The sequence below is a fragment of the Schistocerca piceifrons genome, chromosome 3 (genome assembly GCF_021461385.2).
Source record: "Schistocerca piceifrons isolate TAMUIC-IGC-003096 chromosome 3, iqSchPice1.1, whole genome shotgun sequence".
Taxonomy (NCBI): domain Eukaryota; kingdom Metazoa; phylum Arthropoda; class Insecta; order Orthoptera; family Acrididae; genus Schistocerca; species Schistocerca piceifrons.
This window is the reverse complement of record NC_060140.1, coordinates 960,878,625-960,898,105: the sequence shown is the minus strand read 5'-3', so window position 1 is coordinate 960,898,105 and position 19,481 is coordinate 960,878,625. Positions and strand designations below refer to the sequence as shown.

At 42.2% G+C, this 19,481-nt stretch overlaps 1 protein-coding gene across 2 annotated transcripts in view; it reads left to right on the top strand.

Annotated features, from left to right (window-relative positions):
* The window catches only part of LOC124787880 (neprilysin-4-like), a 726,210-nt gene that overhangs the window by 664,287 nt on the left and 42,442 nt on the right, over positions 1 to 19,481 (top strand). For both annotated transcript variants that reach the window (XM_047254857.1, XM_047254858.1), the window contains exon 11: positions 11,132 to 11,249. In XM_047254857.1, the coding sequence (XP_047110813.1) occupies positions 11,132 to 11,249 (118 nt within the window). The remainder of the gene's footprint in view (positions 1 to 11,131; positions 11,250 to 19,481) is intronic.

Below are 19,481 nucleotides of genomic sequence, written 5' to 3'. Positions count from 1 at the left end.
CGTGAGTTCCGCGGAGTGCCCCATTCTACTCTCTCACGATGTCTACTGAGGTCGCTGATATGGACTACCTGGGAAGAGGTGGCAGCACAATGCACCTAATATGAAAAACGTATGTTTTTGGAGGTGTCCGGATACTTTTGATCTCATAGTATATATGGATGTTTCTTGTGCTTTGTTAGTAGTTACTGTTTTTAGTCCTCGAACAATGAATTCTGAAGTCTAAGGGGAAACATTCTGTGAACAACGCATTTTGAATTGTCGCTTTACATTTTTAACAATGTAACTTCAATTTATAAATCACAACGTTACAGTCTAAGAAAAGATGTACTAGAAAACCTACATCAACTAAAACAGTGCGCAGAGAACCTTGTAGTCCTCAGGACTTTAACGCCGAAAAACGAAACATCTATAAGAAAACTCTAAAGAAAAAGAAGAGAACATTCTGGGCAAGAGAAGGAAAGAAACCAGTGGAGGGAGCCTCAAAAGACCCATATATTGTGCTACGCCCCAGAAACGAGCTGAAACACATTACATCGATATGAAAATATGGGAAACGCACTTCGACAACGTACTGAACAAGGAAGGACTATGAGGGAGGCCCAAGGGCAGAGGGGATACAATGCCACAAACAACTGTGGAATGGGCCCCATTGACCACAGAAGAGATCAAAGATGCCATTAACAGCACCAAGAACAAAACATTGCAAGCTCTGACAGACTTTATAGCGAAGATTTGAAAGACACTGCCCAAATATTAATGGACAAAAGTCTACAATAATTGCATAGAAACAGCCTACATTCCAGAACAATGGAGACAGTCAACAGTAAAATTGCTTAATAAAGGAAAAGGAGGCCTCAAGGACCCTAGTAAATACAGAGGCATAGCCCCAGAAAACTTACCTTTCAAAGTGTTCATAAAAATAATAACAGGAAGGATAAAGCAAACAATCGACGAACACCTCCCCGAAAGCCAAATGAGATTCATGAAGGGTAGATCAACTCTGACTGCAATAGAACTCCTGCTAAAGAGCGTATGGGAAGCCCTTGAAGACAGAGAAAGGTCTATGTAGTATTTATAGGCTTCACAAAAGCCTTTGACTTTATAAACAGAAAATTAATGACCAAAAAACCAGGGGAATCCCTAGGAGAAAACAACGTACGGACACCAGTCATAAGCACAATACTTCGATGGAACGAGAAAAGGATCTCAGACAACCTCTCCCTTTCGGAGCCGATACTCCAATCAAACGGAGTACTACAGGAAGACCCCAATGAGTCCTCTGTTAGATTAGATTAGATTAGATTAATACTAGTTCCATGGATCATGAATACGATATTTCGTAATGATGTGGAACGAGTCGAATTTTCCAATACATTACATAATTAGGTTAATTTAACAACATACTTAAGTTAATATAACAACTTTATTTTTTTGTTTTTCTTTATTTTTTATTTTTATTTTTTTATTTTTTTAATATTTTTGGTTTTTTTCTTAATTTATATCTAAAAATTCCTCTATGGAGTAGAAGGAGTTGTCATTCAGAAATTCTTTTAATTTCTTCTTAAATACTTGTTGGTTATCTGTCAGACTTTTGATACTATTTGGTAAGTGACCAAAGACTTTAGTGCCAGTATAATTCACCCCTTTCTGTGCCAAAGTTAGATTTAATCTTGAATAGTGAAGATCGTCCTTTCTCCTAGTATTGTAGTTATGCACACTGCTATTATTTTTGAATTGGGTTTGGTTGTTAATAACAAATTTCATAAGAGAGTATATATACTGAGAAGCTACTGTGAATATCCCTAGATCCTTAAATAAATGTCTGCAGGATGATTTGGGTGGACTCCAGCTATTATTCTGATTACACGCTTTTGTGCAATAAATACTTTATTCCTCAGTGATGAATTACCCCAAAATACGATGCCATATGAAAGCAATGAGTGAAAATAGGCGTAGTAAGCTAATTTACTAAGATGTTTATCACCAAAATTTGCAATGACCCTTATTGCATCAGTAGCTGAACTCAAACGTTTCAGCAAATCATCAATGTGTTTCTTCCAATTTAATCTCTCATCAATGGACATACCTAAAAATTTGGAATATTCTACCTTAGCTATATGCTTCTGATTAAGGTCTATATTTATTAATGGCGTCATACCATTCACTGTACAGAACTGTATGTACTGTGTCTTATCAAAATTCAGTGAGAGTCCGTTTACAAGGAACCACTTAGTAATTTTCTGAAAGACAGTATTGACAATTTCATCAGTTAATTCTTGTTTCTCAGGTGTGATTACTATACTTGTATCATCAGCAAAGAGAACTAACTTTGCCTCTTCATGAATATAGAATGGCAAGTCATTAATATATAATAAGAACAACAAAGGACCCAAGACTGACCCTTGTGGAACCCGATTCTTGATAGTTCCCCGGTTTGAGGAATGTGCTGATCTTTTCATGTTACGAGAACTACTTATTTCAACTTTCTGCACTCTTCTAGTTAGGTACGAATTAAACCATTTGTGCTCTGTCCCACTCATGCCACAATACTTGAGCTTGTCTAGCAGAATTTCATGATTTACACAATCAAAAGCCTTTGAGAGATCACAAAAAATCCCAATGGGTGGTGTTCGGTTATTCAGATCATTCAAAATTTGACTGGTGAAAGCATATATGGCATTTTCTGTTGAAAAACCTTTCTGGAAACCAAACTGACATTTTCTTAGTACTTAATTTTTACATATATGTGAAGCTACTCTTGAATACATTACTTTCTCAAAAATTTTGGATAAAGCTGTTAGAAGGGAGATTGGACGGTAATTGTTGACATCAGATCTATCCCCCTTTTTATGCAAAGGTATAACAATAGCATATTTCAGTCTATCAGGGAAAATGCCCTGTTCCAGAGAGCTATTACACAGGTGGCTGAGAATCTTACTTATCTGTTGAGAACAAGCTTTTAGTATTTATCCTTGCAGCGGAAGAAGTCCTAAGAATACCCCAAAGGGAGGCTGTAATCTCATATGCATACGCAGACGATATTGTAATAGGCGTAAAGGACATTGCAAAGTTAGAAGAAGCGATAAACGACATGGGAGGTTGGCTTCGAAATAAATGTGGCGAAAACAGGAATGATGGTACTCAGAAATGGAGGAAGAGCACCTGCATCAGCTGAGATCTTCATACGGGAGAGAAAACTGAAGATTGTACAAGACTTCAAGTACTCAGGGGTCACAACACCAACAACTGTAAAGTGTTTCACAAAACATGTAACAGAGAAAGCAATGCAAGCAATAATGTCAATCCGTGAAATACGATGTATCAGATCTCTTAGCCCAGAGACAGCAGTGGCACTATTCAGAGCCAAAATCTTCCCAATACTGGCGCACGGCATAGAAATTATCGGCCCACATCTTACAGTGAAAAATCTAACAACACTAGAAAGAAAGCAATAGGAGTGTCCAAAGCAACACGATTCGGACTTGTATACCTCCTGGTGAGGGAAGACCTATGGACAAACCTGATGCTACCCAACAGCAGCGCTTTGGAAAGTCTACTTAAAACTTTGAAGGAAAAAAGGGGAGACATACCTCCAGAATTTTACAACACAGCCACCATGATTTACCGAACATGGACAAAGGAAAACTTTGAAATGAGACATGTGGTCACCAGAATGGTAGTCCATGGTTTCTACCATCCTATTTGCAACAACCAAACAAAACGTGTGAGCGTAAACTGTCTCACGATATATACTAACGTTACCACATATAGTTATGTACCAAAATCACAAGGCCAATAAGTGACTATGCAAATCACAATATGTAAAATTTCTAATTTCTTTTATTATTATCATTGTACTTTCAATTTGTATGGCTATTTGGCTGCAATAAACTTATTATTATAAATCAAGAGACTCTATTAACCTAACTTGGTGCAATCATCATATCATCCTGATGGACTATTGCAGGACGAATGGAAAGTCTGTGAACTTCCGTACCTATAATAATCTACAGTAACTTAGTAGAAAGTCTTGATAATCAGTTAGAAGCATTGTAATGGAGAATGAGTCATTAATGGCAGTCTAGTGTATGACAGAGAGCCACCTACCATTTTCATGCTTACTTCCAAGCAGAGTGCAAACAACTTGTAGTCCGTCTTTACTTATGTGTTTCAATAATTTCTATTTTGTACTGCTTCTTTTCATTATTTTAATCTCTTGTCCTTCTACAACAAAATTCTTCCGAGTTGATAAGATCTTCAGTCTTCTTCGTTCGTAGTTGCCTTGGACTACAGTATTGCACCTCAGAATTATCACTGAGTGGGATATAAATGTAATCTTTGACATCAATCTCCTGTAAAAAAAAAAAGTCTGCAAAAGTAACGACAATTATACGTTAGTACTTCAAAGTCGCACAGTAATTGCATGTGTTATTTAGCGAAACTTCACGCGCCATTTTTCCCCTCCATTCCAAGGCCGGAAATGCGCAGACACCAGCTGGCCGAGGACAGCGATACATCATGGGCGGCAGAGGGTCAGAGATATTAGCGTGGCGTGCGAGGCGCAAATGTGCTCTCTGGCGCCCAGGCCCGCCTTAATAATTATAAAGCGCAGCGCATGCGTCATCGGAAGCTGCAGCCGACATTTGCATGAAGCGGCTCGCGTGAACTATGGTCGTTGGGAAACTGCGGTAGCCGCTAATAGAGTCTGTGGGGTCGATTTTAAGGGCAATTTAGGGTATTAACTGAGGGTTGCGGAGGAGCATTACTGCAAATATTGGTCGTCGAAATTGTTCCCGCCAGCTAATTCCATAATTGGAGTAATAGACTGCTACACGAGTGCTACGACGAAGATTGCACATCCATTAAGGGGAGACCTTCGTCTCCCGAAAATTCTGGGCAGAAAGGCAATCTTTGTCGCTTCGCAGCATAGTGAGAGATGAACTTTGTTAGAGCGTTTACCATCATCGTTTTGAATCTCAGCGTTCCTCTTCGATTAATACGTGTCATGGTCCAAACACATACAAACGTTTTAAATATTTATCTGTTACCAACTGATTGCCTCTAAGGATAACGATCGTAGACACAGTAGAGTTTTACGATGTAAAAATGCTCTTCAGAGTTTGTCAACACAGAGCGTTAGTCAACTTTCATTAAGAGTGGTAACGTTTCGCTGCTTCGTTTTCCATCGAGTATTTCTTTCCTTTTAATCCAGCATATGTACTCGCCACCTCCGCTGAATACTGTGGCACACAACCCGCTGATACCCAGTACGAAATCTGGTGACAGAAAAAAATTACACTATCGGTTTTTTTCATTAAGTGGAGAATTTCGCGTGTAAATCTCGTAACCAAACTTTATGTCAGTTTCCTACATAAAAGCCAGACCTTTACATTGTGTCTCATGGAATGAGGGCGTGCAAAACTCATCATGGTGGTTCTATGAGAACAGACATCAATAGCAAACGCTGTGTTCTTATAGTCGTTATTTTTGTTGTGGTCTTCAGTCCTAAGACTGGTTTGACGCACTCACCATCACAGTCTATCCTCTCCTCTTCATCTCTGCTAACTACTGCAACCTACATCCATTTGAGTGCGGGGGTACTGCAGTCAAGCATTGGCCTCCCTGTACCATTTTACTCCTCCCCTCCCCCTCCTGCCCCCCCCCCCCCACACACACACACATTATCACCAAACTGGCGATTCCTTGATGCTCCGGGATGCGTCATATCAACCTATCCCTTCTTTTAATCAAGTTGTGCCATAAATTTCTTTTTTCACCAATTTCATTCAGTACCACTACATTAATTACATGATCTATCCATCTAATTTTCACTAATCTTCAGCGTTCATCTGTAGAACCACATTTCAAAAGTTTCTATTCTCTTCAAGCGTGAACTGCTGTTTATTGCCCATATTTCGCTACCATACGATGTTGTACTCCAGACAAATACCTTCACGAAAGGCTTCCTAACACTTAAATTGATGTTAGATGTTAAAAAATTCTTGTGTTTCATAAATGCCTCCCTCGCGGTTGTGACTCTACATTTATATCCTTTTTTTTCAGTTTTCTAGACATTCATCTTATAGCATCTTTTCGAGATTCTATCTACGTCGCTGAACTGCTCTTCCTAGTCGTATGGCGTCTGACAGAATTACGATTATACGGAAAATCGTCCCAGCCCCGGCTGTCACTATTTCTTACTTCTCACGACGCTGGCGAAGATAGTGATCGAAAGCTCGAGCGTTTTATTTGAAATGACGAGGCTTGTAAACCGAGAAGAGCTCATTTTCAATTACAATGTCATCGGTAAACATCAAAGGTTTTATTTCTTCTTCCTTAACTTTAACTCCATTCCCAAATTTCTCCTTGTTTCATCGCTGCTTCCTCAACGTACAGACTGAATAACATCGAGGATACGGTGTAAACGTATCTCACTCCCTACTCAACTACTGCTTTCGTTTCATATCCTTCCTATAAATACAGTCCGGTTTTAGTACAGGACGTAGATAACCTTTGACTACCTGTATTTTATCCCTGCTGCCTTAAGATTTTCAAAAAGTGCCTTCCAGTCAACATTGTCAAAACTTTTCTCCAAACCTACAAACGCTAAAACCAACGGTTTCTGATGTGAAACCGAAATAAATAATCATTTTTGACACCCGAACAGTTGGTTATTATGGTGGCGTTGATCATGAAAGCATTATTTGGCTGTGCGTCTTGCTGATCGCTAAACAAAAGAGCATGTGCCAGCCGCCATGCAACACAGTAAAACGTGGAACACAGTGGTTTAGGCTGGAGTCTAGACAAGCCACAGCATTGTCAATAGCCTACCACACTCGTCTCGTCATCGGCTAACATGGAGGGCAGGTTCCCATTCAAATTTACCGCTGCCGCCTCGTTAGAATATAAAGTACACTCTGTTAAAAGGTGAAACACGCACTCCACAATTCCCACTAACTGGTGAATCCTCTCGCTGGAGTGGGAGCAAGAGGCCACGGTTCGGAGCACTATGCCCTTTACGGAGACGGGTCAGTGCCACTTTATGCCCCCCCCCCTCCCCCCCTGCGATGGGAAGTCGGATCGCCACAGCCGGACACTTGGTCTCACAGACCGCAACTAGCTTTCCCGCACTCCCAGCCACTCTGCCTTCAATGGCATATGACTTCGTGGCTTAACAGCGGGCAAATGGCTCGGAATGGGACAGCACATGTTCCCACAATTCTTCCTGGGCTGCAATGTATGTCTCCTCATTTCCCTGGATTCCGGAGTGCCCTGGTACCCAGCTGAATGCCACTTCGTTTCCCCAGTCATGGATATAGTTGAAGGTTGTAAGGTGGCTATAATTTCGCACCTTACAAGCACTCATATACATACCTCGCCGTGATTCAAAACCGGAATTAGGTATAGTATGATAGGTTGTACATCATATATATGAATATTTAAAGAAGACTGACATTGTCACGTTCACCTTGTAAATATCTACATCTACATCTTTACTCCGCAAGCCACCTGACAGTATGTGACGGGGGGTACCTTGACTACCTCTATCGGTTCTCCCTTCTATTCCAGTACCGTATTTTCGTGGAAAGAAGGATTGTCGGTATGCATCTGTGTGGGCTCTAATCTCTCTGATTTTATCCTCATGGTCTCTTCACGAGATATAAGTATGAGGGAGCAATATACTGCTTGACTCTTCGGTGAAGGTATGTTCTCGAAACTTTAACAAAAGCCCGTACCGAGTTACTGAGCGTCTCTCCTGCAGAGTCTTCCACTGGAGTTTATCTATCATCTCCGTAACGCTTTCGCGATTAGTAAATGATCCTGTAACGAAGCGCGCTGCCCTCCGTTGGATCTTCTCTATCTCTTCTATCAACCCTATCTGGTAGGGATCCCACACTGCTGAGCAGTATTCCAGCAGTGGGCGAACAAGCGTGCTGTAACCTACTTCCTTTGTTTTCGGATTGCATTTCCTTAGGGTTCTTCCAGTGACTCTCAGTCTGGCATCTGCTTTACCGACGATCAACTTTATATGATCATTCCATTTTAAATCACTCCTAATGCGTACTCCCAGATAATTTACGGAATTAACTGCTTCCAGTTGCTGACCTGCTACATTGTAGCTAAATGATAAGGGATCTTTCTTTCTGTGTATTCGCAGCACATTACACTTTTCTACATTGAGATTCAATTGCCATTCCCTGCACCATGCGTCAATTCGCTGCAGATCCTCCTGCATTTCAGTACAATTTTCCATTGTTACAACCTCCCGATACACCACGGCATCATCTGCAAAAGGCCTCGGTGAACTTCCCGATGCTAACGCTTACTGCATGAACGGTGATGGATTGTCTTCACTATGAAAACGGCGTAATGAATGATTGCCTATACTAGCAGAGGTTGGAACGCATAGCCCAGGCCCTGGGTGGAAAAAGCCCGCACAGAAGTGCTGGTCCTGCTAAGAACAGGAAGTAGCGCAAGACGGACGGTCGGGGCACCTGGGCGCTGAAGCACAATAGAGTGGCAGCTGGTTAGTATTGTAGCTAGGCCGGAAGAATAACTGGAAACTCAGAACATCTTGGACGCAGCAGAGAGCAACGAGGAAGCGTTACTTTGGAAATCACGCAGGCTGGGCTATTTCCGAGGATTTACTCGGAGAAGCGTGCCACTGTGTGAATTCCTAACTAACGGGGATAGGTATTCCCTCGCAAACTTTCCGTGCTGGACGACAAAAGACTAAAATATGGTTGGTCGGCGTTCGGAAGAATCTGCAGAGAGGGAGAATATTCCGTGGTTTCGAGAATATGACTCGCCTTCTGCAGTTACGAGGAAGAGGGCCTACCTTTGCTGAGAAGCCAGCGATGGAGAGAAAGAGGTCTTCCGTCTTGAGCGCCAGGGCTTAATGGTCGCTTAGTATCAGCTTTTGTTGGTACAGACGGACTTGCTGCCTTTGTTCTCACGAGATTTTATAGGTAGAACGGTTAGGCTCTGTACTGTTGCGAACTTATACGATTCTGGACTTCGCCTCCAGATAGGGAGTCGTCGTTGAGTATGCAGCGTTCAGTGATTGAGAGCACTTCCTCTGCCTGTACTGACGTTGAGATGTTATCTGAACTCCGTCCTTGTGGCTGGGAGTCCGCGTTCCTCGTCTGTAGAAAACAGAGAGGAGAAGACAGTACTAGAGTATACTAGTCAGAGGACAGCCTTTTGCCGTTCTACTGTTTGAAAGAGTTTTTATTTGTGGCTGGAGTTCTTCCATCGTCGCTGACATGTACAAGAACCATCACTCCGACGCACCGGACACAGGACACAATGTGATGTTGCGAATTGCTTCGGCTTACTGGGGCTATAAAGCTAATCAGCTGTGATCACGTAAACTTTATTTCCACTGAGGTTTCACACCACCGCAGATCATCTTTGAAAGTAGTGTCTTCTTGTGTTTGGTACGTAGATGATGTCAGTCATCCCGCGTTATTTATATTAGATTAGATCGCGTAGCTATAAAAGGGGGCAGATTTGGGCAGTTGATTAGTCAGGAAATCCAGTTGTATCTCTCTATGTCCATTGGAAACTGATATATAAAAATTTGTAATATATAAAGGGGTTTTAATTTACAGTAAATGTATAAGCAGAAAGAGCATTTATCGTTTGTAGTTACTAGTTTCCTTAATCATTCATTTATGTTTATGTTGTAATTTATATGTTAAAGTGCAAGAAGGAGGAGTTAATATCACCACTAAGAGATCCTAAGATCTGCTTCAGGGGGTACTTAGACGGGGCCAGATCTTCATTTTCACGTTCAGTATTTTCCGTTGCGGACATTCATTTTTATACCCGCCTGGAGTAGCATCTTGGAAGGTGTCCACACTCAGTTGAAGCATTCTATCTCCTTGCGACATCTGTGGATTCGCCTGTAGGTCGCTGAGGCAAAAGGAGCAGTTGAGAAGATTCTTCCTTCTCTCAGGCTTCACCTGCTTGCAGACTTCAGGGTGGCATGCAGTTCCACGGCAGAGACCATAATTTTGTTTGATAGGTGAAACCACCTCGTAAGAAAGTCCGTGCAGTCAGTCATGCCTTCTTTTAAATTTTATACATATATAGACTGAAGCGGCGAATGAAAATTTGTACCAAGGCCGGGAATCGAAGCCGGGTCTACTGCTTACTAACATTAGCCTTAGCCACTACACCACCCTGGCACAGTGGTCCGCACAACTGCACGGATTACCCAGGCACACCTCCCTCGTCGGTCCAAATCCTCACTGCCGCCCCACTCTACGAACCTGCGTAGTAAGTAGGAGACCCAGGTTCGATTCACCGTCTTGGTAGAAATTTTCACTCCCCGCTTCAGTCTGTATACATGAAATCATATCTGTATGAGACCACTAAAGCCGCTGAAATTGTGTCATTTCATTCTTTTAGATTATCTGCAAGAAAGTCAAAATTTTTTACATTAAGATAGAAGCTCTTTACAAAATTTTCAACAAAAGAAAACAGATGTATTGGTCACTCTACTGTATATGAACGGAATTTGTTGCGTGAGGAAGCACAGCCCCCACATAATCGTTGGCTAAATCTACAGTGTCCCCCACTCTTACCCCCCTCCGCCCTCCCTCCCCCCCCCTCTCTCTCTCTCTCTCTCTCTATCTATCTATCTATCTATCTATCTATCTCTCTCTATCTATCTATCTATCTATCTATCTATCTCTCTCTGCTTCCAGTCCTACAAGGAACGTGCCTTTCTTTTTTTGATGGAGTAATCACTTTAGAAAGCGTTCGTATTCAGTCCTTACCTGCGGTCACAAAAATACTTTACAGAACTTTTCGTTGCAAAAATGTTCAAATGTGTGTGAAATGATATGGGACTTAAGGTCATCAGTCCCTAAGCTTACACACTACTTAACCTAAATTCTCCTAAGGAAAACACACAGCCATGCCCGAGGGAGCACTCGAACCTCCGCCGGGACCAGCCGCACAGTCCATGGCTGCAGCGCCCTAGACTGCTCGGTTAATCCCGCGCGGCTTTTCGTTGCAATGGAGCCTAGCGCGCGCATTCGCCCCCTGTGAAATCGCTACGCCCCCCAGTTTACTGGAATCCAGCGGCTCGCCTGACGCTCCCCTACCTTGCCTTTTGCAGAGCGCTTCGTGTGGTGGAACGTGTTCTCGACGCTGGCGCCGCTCACGCTGCAGGAGTTCCGAGACCTGGCCTTCCGCTTCAGCCAGCAGGTGTACGGCCTGACCCAGAAGACGGCCCGGTGAGTACCCAGCCACTGTGCTAGCTGTACAGACCCCAGTGTTACTGTCTCACTAACAACTGCCCGGGAAATGTTCACTGATCAGCCAAAATATTACGACAACAGAAGTATGTAAGCGGAGCAGACACGGATTGAGCATCACCCTAGCGAAGACACGGGATGCAAATGGGAAAATGCATAGAGATAAGTGACTGTGACAAAGGGCAGAAAATTATTACGCAGAGCCTGTCAACGAGTAGACACGACGAAGCTGATCGAATGTCCACGTACCACTCTCGTGAGCATGTACAGAAAGAAAGTGATAATACCAATGGGCGCTAAATGGTACGACCTCCACGACACTTCACAGAACGTGCTGTGGGGCGGCGGGAGGAAATTGTTGTTATTATTTAAAATGTAGAATGTAGATGTAGAAAAGATGCATTTCCCGGCCGACGCACCATATGTGGGGCGGCTGGTGGATTTAATGTTGTTTAAATGTTCCTATTATTTATGCTGTCTTTTGCCGTTCTCAACACTGGCTCTCTAACTACAATATTGGCAACAAGAAAGTGATTAGCAAAACGTGAAGCCTGTAATTAGAATTCCTAGTGCCCACTTCATCTGAGAAATACACTTATAGCTACAGCTTATAGCTCTGAGGAATTAGGAGATTGTCTGGGATTCATAATCAAAAACGATCCTGTCAAAACGTTCGCTATATTCTGAAAGTCACAGATCAAAAAAAAAAAAGAATCCACACAATCCAACTACCAGAGCAGTTCAGAGACTAATGCACTGATGCAACTATAACTGTCCAAATTAAATGTTCAAGTGAATGCTCGCCATAATTTGATGATAATGTTCATCAAACGCCACGCTAAATAATGGTAGAATGTCTGTCCCGCGACGGCACGTGAAAATACGACATACGCAAAGTGAAGATATATCATTAAAGTTAACACTTCACTCGAAAATGATTTCGTGGTAATGCGTATCCCGAGTAACTTATTACGGCATCCGAGGCTGTTTATAGCAATGATACCGACGCGACGCGACTCCCGACACTGATGGTGTGCTATTCAGCGTCTGGAGAGAACTGGGGCCTTCCTTTCTCACGCAGCGTTCTTATATATAAAGCAGCGGTGCGGACGGCTAAGGGAACGCCTGATCAAATCGGCTCCCCCAACTAGCCGCTGGGCTAGTAATGCACCACTTTAGGTTATTGAATAAATCATCGCTTCCTTTTCTGATGGCCGATGAAGCTCTCAATTTAAATCTGCAATCAGCACGCAGGTACGTAATCATAATAACAGTCTGACGTGGCTAAGTCAAATATTTTGGGCGAGAGAATTAATTTAATTACACTACATGCAGTAGACGAGCTCTGAACTTGCCCTTTGGAGATACGCTATCGCTATAGTTTTATAGTTATTCAATTGAAACTTCTCACATCTTTATGATTATAGCGGATCTCCCTTCTACTTAAATTTAAACATCCTAGCCTTATTTAATCGCCTACTTAATCTATCTTGCTTCCTTAATTTTTAAGACAAAAACCAGAAAATCATGAAGTTCAACTAAAATTTTAATTTGTGAGATTCAAAATACTGTTTCTACCAAATCATTATGAAAAAGGAATCTAAATATAAATTTTTAAGTTTCTAGCTCTTTTCTGTTGCGCCAATGATTTTTACAGAAAAACGTTCAAATTTCGAAAATGGTTAAAGTTGTTGAACTGACATTCAACACATTGATTTAGTATTACTCCTGACATGCTAGAAACGTTTCAGGTTATTTACTTGATTTTTAAAGTGTTGCGCGACATTTATGACGTCAGAGCTAGTTACAGCGGACTAGGCTGGCACACAATGGAAAGACTGATGAGAATTTTATAAGGCGTGAGTAGGCTGCTTCCCTACAGTGCGGCTCGAAGGTTTGTCTGCTCTGTAAAGTAGGATAGATGGTGATCTGTGGCATCTCTGCCGAAAGAGCACATTGCTGGTACACGCACAAATGTTTCGGAGCACACCGTTCACAGGACAGTTTTTAACATGGAGCTCCGCAGTAGACCTTCCCTACGTGTTCACATATTGACCCAACGACTTTGTCAATTACACTATGTGATCATAAGTATCTGGACAACTGGCTGAAAATGAGTTACAAGTTCGTGGCGCCCTCCATCGGTAATGCTGGAATTCAGTATGGTGCTGGCCCACCCTTAGGCTTGATGACAGGTTCCACTCTCGCAGGCATACGTTCAGTCAGGTGCTGGAAGGTTTCTTGGGAAATGTCAGACCATTCTTCACGGAGTACTGCGCTGAGGAGAGGTATCGATGTCGGTCGGTGAGGCCTGCCACGAATTCGGCGTTCCAAAACATCCGAAAGGTGCTCTGTAGGATTCAGGTCAGGACTCTGCACACGCCAGTACATTACAGGGATGTTATTGTCGTGTAACCACTCCGCCACAGGCCGTGTATTATGAACAGCTGCTCAATCGTGTTGAAAGATGCAATCGCCATCCTCGAATTGCTCTTCAACAGTGGGAAGCAAGAATGTGCTTAAAACAGCAATGTAGGCCTGTGCTGTCATAGTGCCATGCAAAATAACAATTGCTGTAAGCCCCTTCCATGAAAAACACGATCACACCATACCACCACCGCCTCCGAATTCTACTGTTGGCACTACACGCGCTGGTAGACGACGTTCACCGGAAATTCGGCATACCCACACCCTGCCATCGGATCGCCACATTGTGTACCGTGATTCCTCACTCCACACAACCTTTGTGCACTGTTCAATCGTCCAATGGTTACGCTCCTTACACCAAGCGAGGCGTCGTTTGGCATTTACCGGCGTGATGTGTGGCTTATAAGCAGCCGCTAAACCATGAAATGCAAGTTTTCTCACCTCCCGCCTAACTGTCATAGTACTTGCAGTGGATCCTGATGCAGTTTGCACTTCCTGTGTGATGGTCTGGATAGATGTCTGCTTATTGCACATTGCGACCCTCTTCAATTGTCAGCGGTCTCTGTCAGTGAACAGACGAGGTCAGCCTGTACGCTTTTGCGCTGAACGTGTCCCTTCACGTTTCCACTTGACTATCACACGGAAACAGTGGACCTAGGGATGTTTAGGAGTGTGGAAATCACGCGTACAGACGTATGACACAAGTGACACCCAATCACGTGACCACGTTCGAAGTCCGTGAGTTCCGCGGAGCGCCGCATTCTGCTCTCTCACGATGTCTGATGACTACTGAGGTCGCTGATATGGAGTACCTGGCAGTAGGTGGCAGCACAATGCACCTGATGTGAAAAACGTATGTTTTTTGGGGTGTCTGAATTCTTTTTATCATACAGGAGTGGGCACGGGACCATCGACATTCGACAGTCGATCAATGGAAACGTGGCGGCTCTTCGGATGAATCACATTTTTGCTAAACTAGGTCGATGGTTGTCTCCACAAACGCCGTCACCGAGGTGAAAGGCGGCTCGAGACGCCACGGACACAGGCTGCTGGGAGCAATATTGTGCTATGGGAGACGTTCTCCTGCGTTTGCACTGGACCTGTGGCAGTAATCGAAGACATGCGAACAACGTGCATCCCGTCACGTTTGATCTCTTGCCCGACGGCGATGTCATTTTTCAGCAGTGTAATTGTCCGTTTCTCGCAGACAGAACCGTGCTACGGTGGTTTGAGAAGCATTATAGTGAACTCACGTTGACATCTCGGTGACCAATTACGTCTGATGTACAATAAATCCTATGGAACCCATCTGGGTCGCTATCGGGCGTCATCACCGTGTCAGCAAACCAGAGGTCCGTTACTTACGCGAATTACATGACCGGTGCGTAGACATCTAATGCCACATATGTCCATAAACCTACCAAGACGCTGACGGATCCCTGAAATGCAGAATCAGTGATGTATTACGGGCCAAAGACGGACAAACAAGCTGTTAGGCAGGTGGCCGTAATGTTTTGGTTCATCAGTGTACACCTCTATGACTCACCGTGTTGGTAGCTTCGTACACCACTACGAGCTGCATAAAAAGCAGATTTGAATTTGTTTTTAAATACATTTATCTATGTTGTCTTGTACGAGTATTGATCAAGTATGTCTGCAGATAATGAAAATTATTAATACTGCCTAGAGAGACCAGATTTTCTCCCGCGGCTTCGCTCACATACATATAAGAGTACGTCATTTATATTTCACACAAATATGAATTCCACATGTATGTAACGTATTTCAAACATATTTGTTCACACATTTCATATGTATCTGTAGCGAATTTCACCCTGCAATTTCATCTGAATCCTGAGGACACTGTGATGCTCTCCGCTGTTTTACTCCCTGCAACTCCAAGGAGGGCGTTAAGTATGAGTGTGATAGTCACGTGGCCCCGAAACGCGTTGACAGAATTGTGGGTTCGCCGCAGTGCGCAGTCTCGCGAACTGGTTGACGCACTAAACAACCCAATTTGCGTTTCATACTTTTAAAATACTCCACGTCACCTAGTCATATGTGGGAAACCGCCTAAAAACCACATCTAGGCTGGCCAGCACACCAGCCCTCGTCGTTAATCCGCCAGGCGGATTCGATACGCGCCCAGAGCCCTCCTTGAATCCCCGAAACTACGTGCTAACGCGCGCGGCTATCGAGGCAAGTCAGCTTACGTTCTACTATTCATGTCATTCATATACACCACATCTTCATCACCACCACCATCATCGTCATCCAACCATTAAACTCTGCCTGTTACTCGTAGTGGTTAGTTCAAGTCGTTCCATATAGTTTTGGATCATCGTTTTTAACGTCACCACCTTTTTTTAAATGACTCGAAGTTACGTAAAATAACTGAGAAATGAAAATATTAACTTTCGGTAAACTCTGATACAATTAGCAATTAGCAATGGCAGCAACGTTAAACAAAACTGTGGCCTCTTTTTGTGAAACATAATTTCTTCGATTCTTTTGTTAATGCTTTTACGCAAATTATTAAACATTTTCAGTGGGAATTTTAAGAAGGCTACGGCAGCTCTTTTGCTAATCTATAAACTGACCGTGAAACTTAATGCTACTTCCTTTCGGAATAAAATACGTAATTTATAACCGGACTTCGTAATGTGAAAATGGTTGCAGGCTGTATCGGAATTGAAAGACAAATAATAGCTGCGATTGAAATGGCGGTCGAAAATAACGCGGACCAAAGGAAAAGCTTCCGTATTTATTTATTCCGCAGTTATTAATCTAATAAAGAAAGGAATAGTATTTTAAATGAAATAAAAAAAGGATTTAACAATATATTCTCAAAGTAACTGACACACACACAACTTAAATTTGGTCGTAACAGCAGCTAATCGATAGTTATGACGGAAAAACAAAAATAAGTATGTTGTTTGTGAACATAATACTTTTTTGTGGTTCCTATACATTTAATTATCCCTGGACTATGATCAAACATTAATTCTCCAAATAAGAATTAAAGCTAAACATCCAGATAAATTAACGTCAGATCAAAGCTATTGCAATTCAGAATTGAACGAGTTAAGAAAATGAGCGAGAAAAACAAGCAAAAAATGTGATCAATTTTTTGTCCATTCAGAGATTACATTTATAGTTACATCTCTAGCATCTCTGATACAGTTCATAATCCCTAAAGTTTTATAGGTTTCGTTTGTGCAATTAACAGTGTTTGGTTCCACATATTTATATTAATAAAATTCAGGACAAAGATTTGTAAAGGTCGGCTGTGACACTACACGTTTATTCATTCGTGCTGTTGGGTTGTATTTGTGTAGTGGATACTCTGCCTAGCTGAAAAGGCTCTGAAAACCGAATACTGTCGGTATGACAATAACATGTGGTGCAGAGAAAATGCTGCACCACTCATCAAGATGAGGAAGCTAAGACTGGTAACTGACAGATGGTACCGACATCACGTCTTACCTGCTATGGGCACGCCTCCCATACAGGGACATGTTAGACTCTTAATACAACAAACAAGGATACACTTCATAAGCTAATATTACAGTCAACGATGTTATTTATTTTTTCTAATTTAATTTACGCCATATGAACAATTTTCAAAGCTGCCTCTTAAGATTTTCGTTCAGCCCTAGCATTGCCCGCTAACTGTTGCTCGGGTAAATTTAAGCTATACCCAAGGTCTCCCTATTGGTTGACAAAATTTCGACTCCTACGCAACGCCAGCTGAAAACAGAGTTTACTGCATTGTGATACAAGTTTGATTCAACAGCAAAAACCACGATACAAACTATCACCTCCTCTTTTAGGATATGTTCTATTGTCAGGTGCACAGTTTCCCTTTAAACAGCCGGTCATTCGAGTTGTGTGGGCACTCCGCTACGAAAGATGGCAACAGCATATTATTTCCGCTAAGGCCCTGTTAGGAGTATCAAAGAGGCACCTGTAACAAGCGAGTGCTTGTCAAGCTGAATAGATCTGCTTCCTTTCAATGGAGGAACTCCACCACAACTCTCTGAAAGAACCGCAGCGGATTTTTGAAGTACTTGAGGTGCCGCCTGCCCACTACTTGTTTGCCTCTTACTTTTTATTCATAATCTCCCTCTCCGGCCAGGAGAATACTCTCCAATCCTAAAAAACTGCTAAACCGGCTCACAGTGTACTAGTCCAGTTGCAGGCTGCCTATATAAAGGCTTGCAGCAGAAACAAAAATTTGATTTTTAGTATTTCCTATACAATTACGGCAAAAAATCGCAATACCAAAAAATAATAAACGTAGAGTAATGTGGTAGGGTTCCTGCACTTAACTTAGGATCCACTTAGCAATTAATAAATACACGAAACCCTCCGTTGCCAAATTTACCTTTATTGTAATTTTAATTAACGTGGAAGCCATAACAACACCAAACATGAAGGCAAAATGTACGCATCTAAAGGCTACTTAAAAAAAGGAATAAAATCACTTAAATTTATTTCCACAAGAGGAGAATAGAACGTCCCAATTCGGACCTCGCTAACACTTACATTTTACTGACATTAAATATAACAAGATAAATAAATCATACATGTGACGATAACAAATGAATAGCACTATCAATCTTTACAGATGAGAATACGACTATACCCAAGAAGGTTCGCGCCCTGGCAATGGAGATACTTAAGTTCAACATATAAGGTGATTACAGTAAGCCCTAATTCCAGTCGACAAACGTAGTAACGATATAAGCGAGGCAGATGTACTGAAGGAGGATAGCCGGATGTGCCGTAGTAAAAAGGGCCACTGTCAACCCCGTCAGGACGCGACCTCCGTCAACACGTCAGTTTCAGCTACCTGCAACAAACACAGAGTCATCTGTAGCTTCTTGAAAACAATTAACACGAAAAGGCACAACGCGCAACACACTAATGAAATATAAACGACTACTTCACAGAACTAGCTCCTCTGTAGACAAAGCAAACAGCAGAATATTAATAACACGTAATATACTTCTAACCTATAACAAACTAAGGTACCACGTAGTAGAATATCGTCTTGAGCTCATAGAGTACTCTGTTTGACTTGCTCGTTTATAGGTCTTACAACTCAACACTGTCAGCTTAACCAAACCCGCGAATACAAAACTCGAAATATGACAGGAATAATTGTCTCCTCTGTCACACAAGGGAGACAATAGTAATTTACAGCGGCACACAACCGACCTTACTTCTCCAATTTAGTATAATCAGAATAAACAATTTTGTGCATAATAATTACTTACAGTACCATGACAACCTCCGAATAACACTTATTACCCAGGGTAGGTCCTGGTATCGAAAGGCACCTTTAGTAATTCAGAGTTCGAGTGTAATCAGTTATTGGACGGGTTTCAACTTTATATCCCTTTCCACATAACTCTCTGTTTACACACTTCTATAACTTCTGCAACCAAAGAAGGGCATATAAATGCACATATAACTGACACAGATTTAAGCAGAATAAAACAGTACCTTAGTATGGCGCAAATGGCTTCATTTGCTTTACGCGAGGGATATCTTCACCATTCAGTAATTCCGAAATACACTCCTGGAAATTGAAATAAGAACACCGTGAATTCATTGTCCCAGGAAGGGGAAACTTTATTGACACATTCTTGGGGTCAGATACATCACATGATCACACTGACAGAACCACAGACACATAGGCACAGGCAACAGAGCATGCACAATGTCGGCACTAGTACAGTGTATATCCACCTTTCGCAGCAATGCAGGCTGCTATTC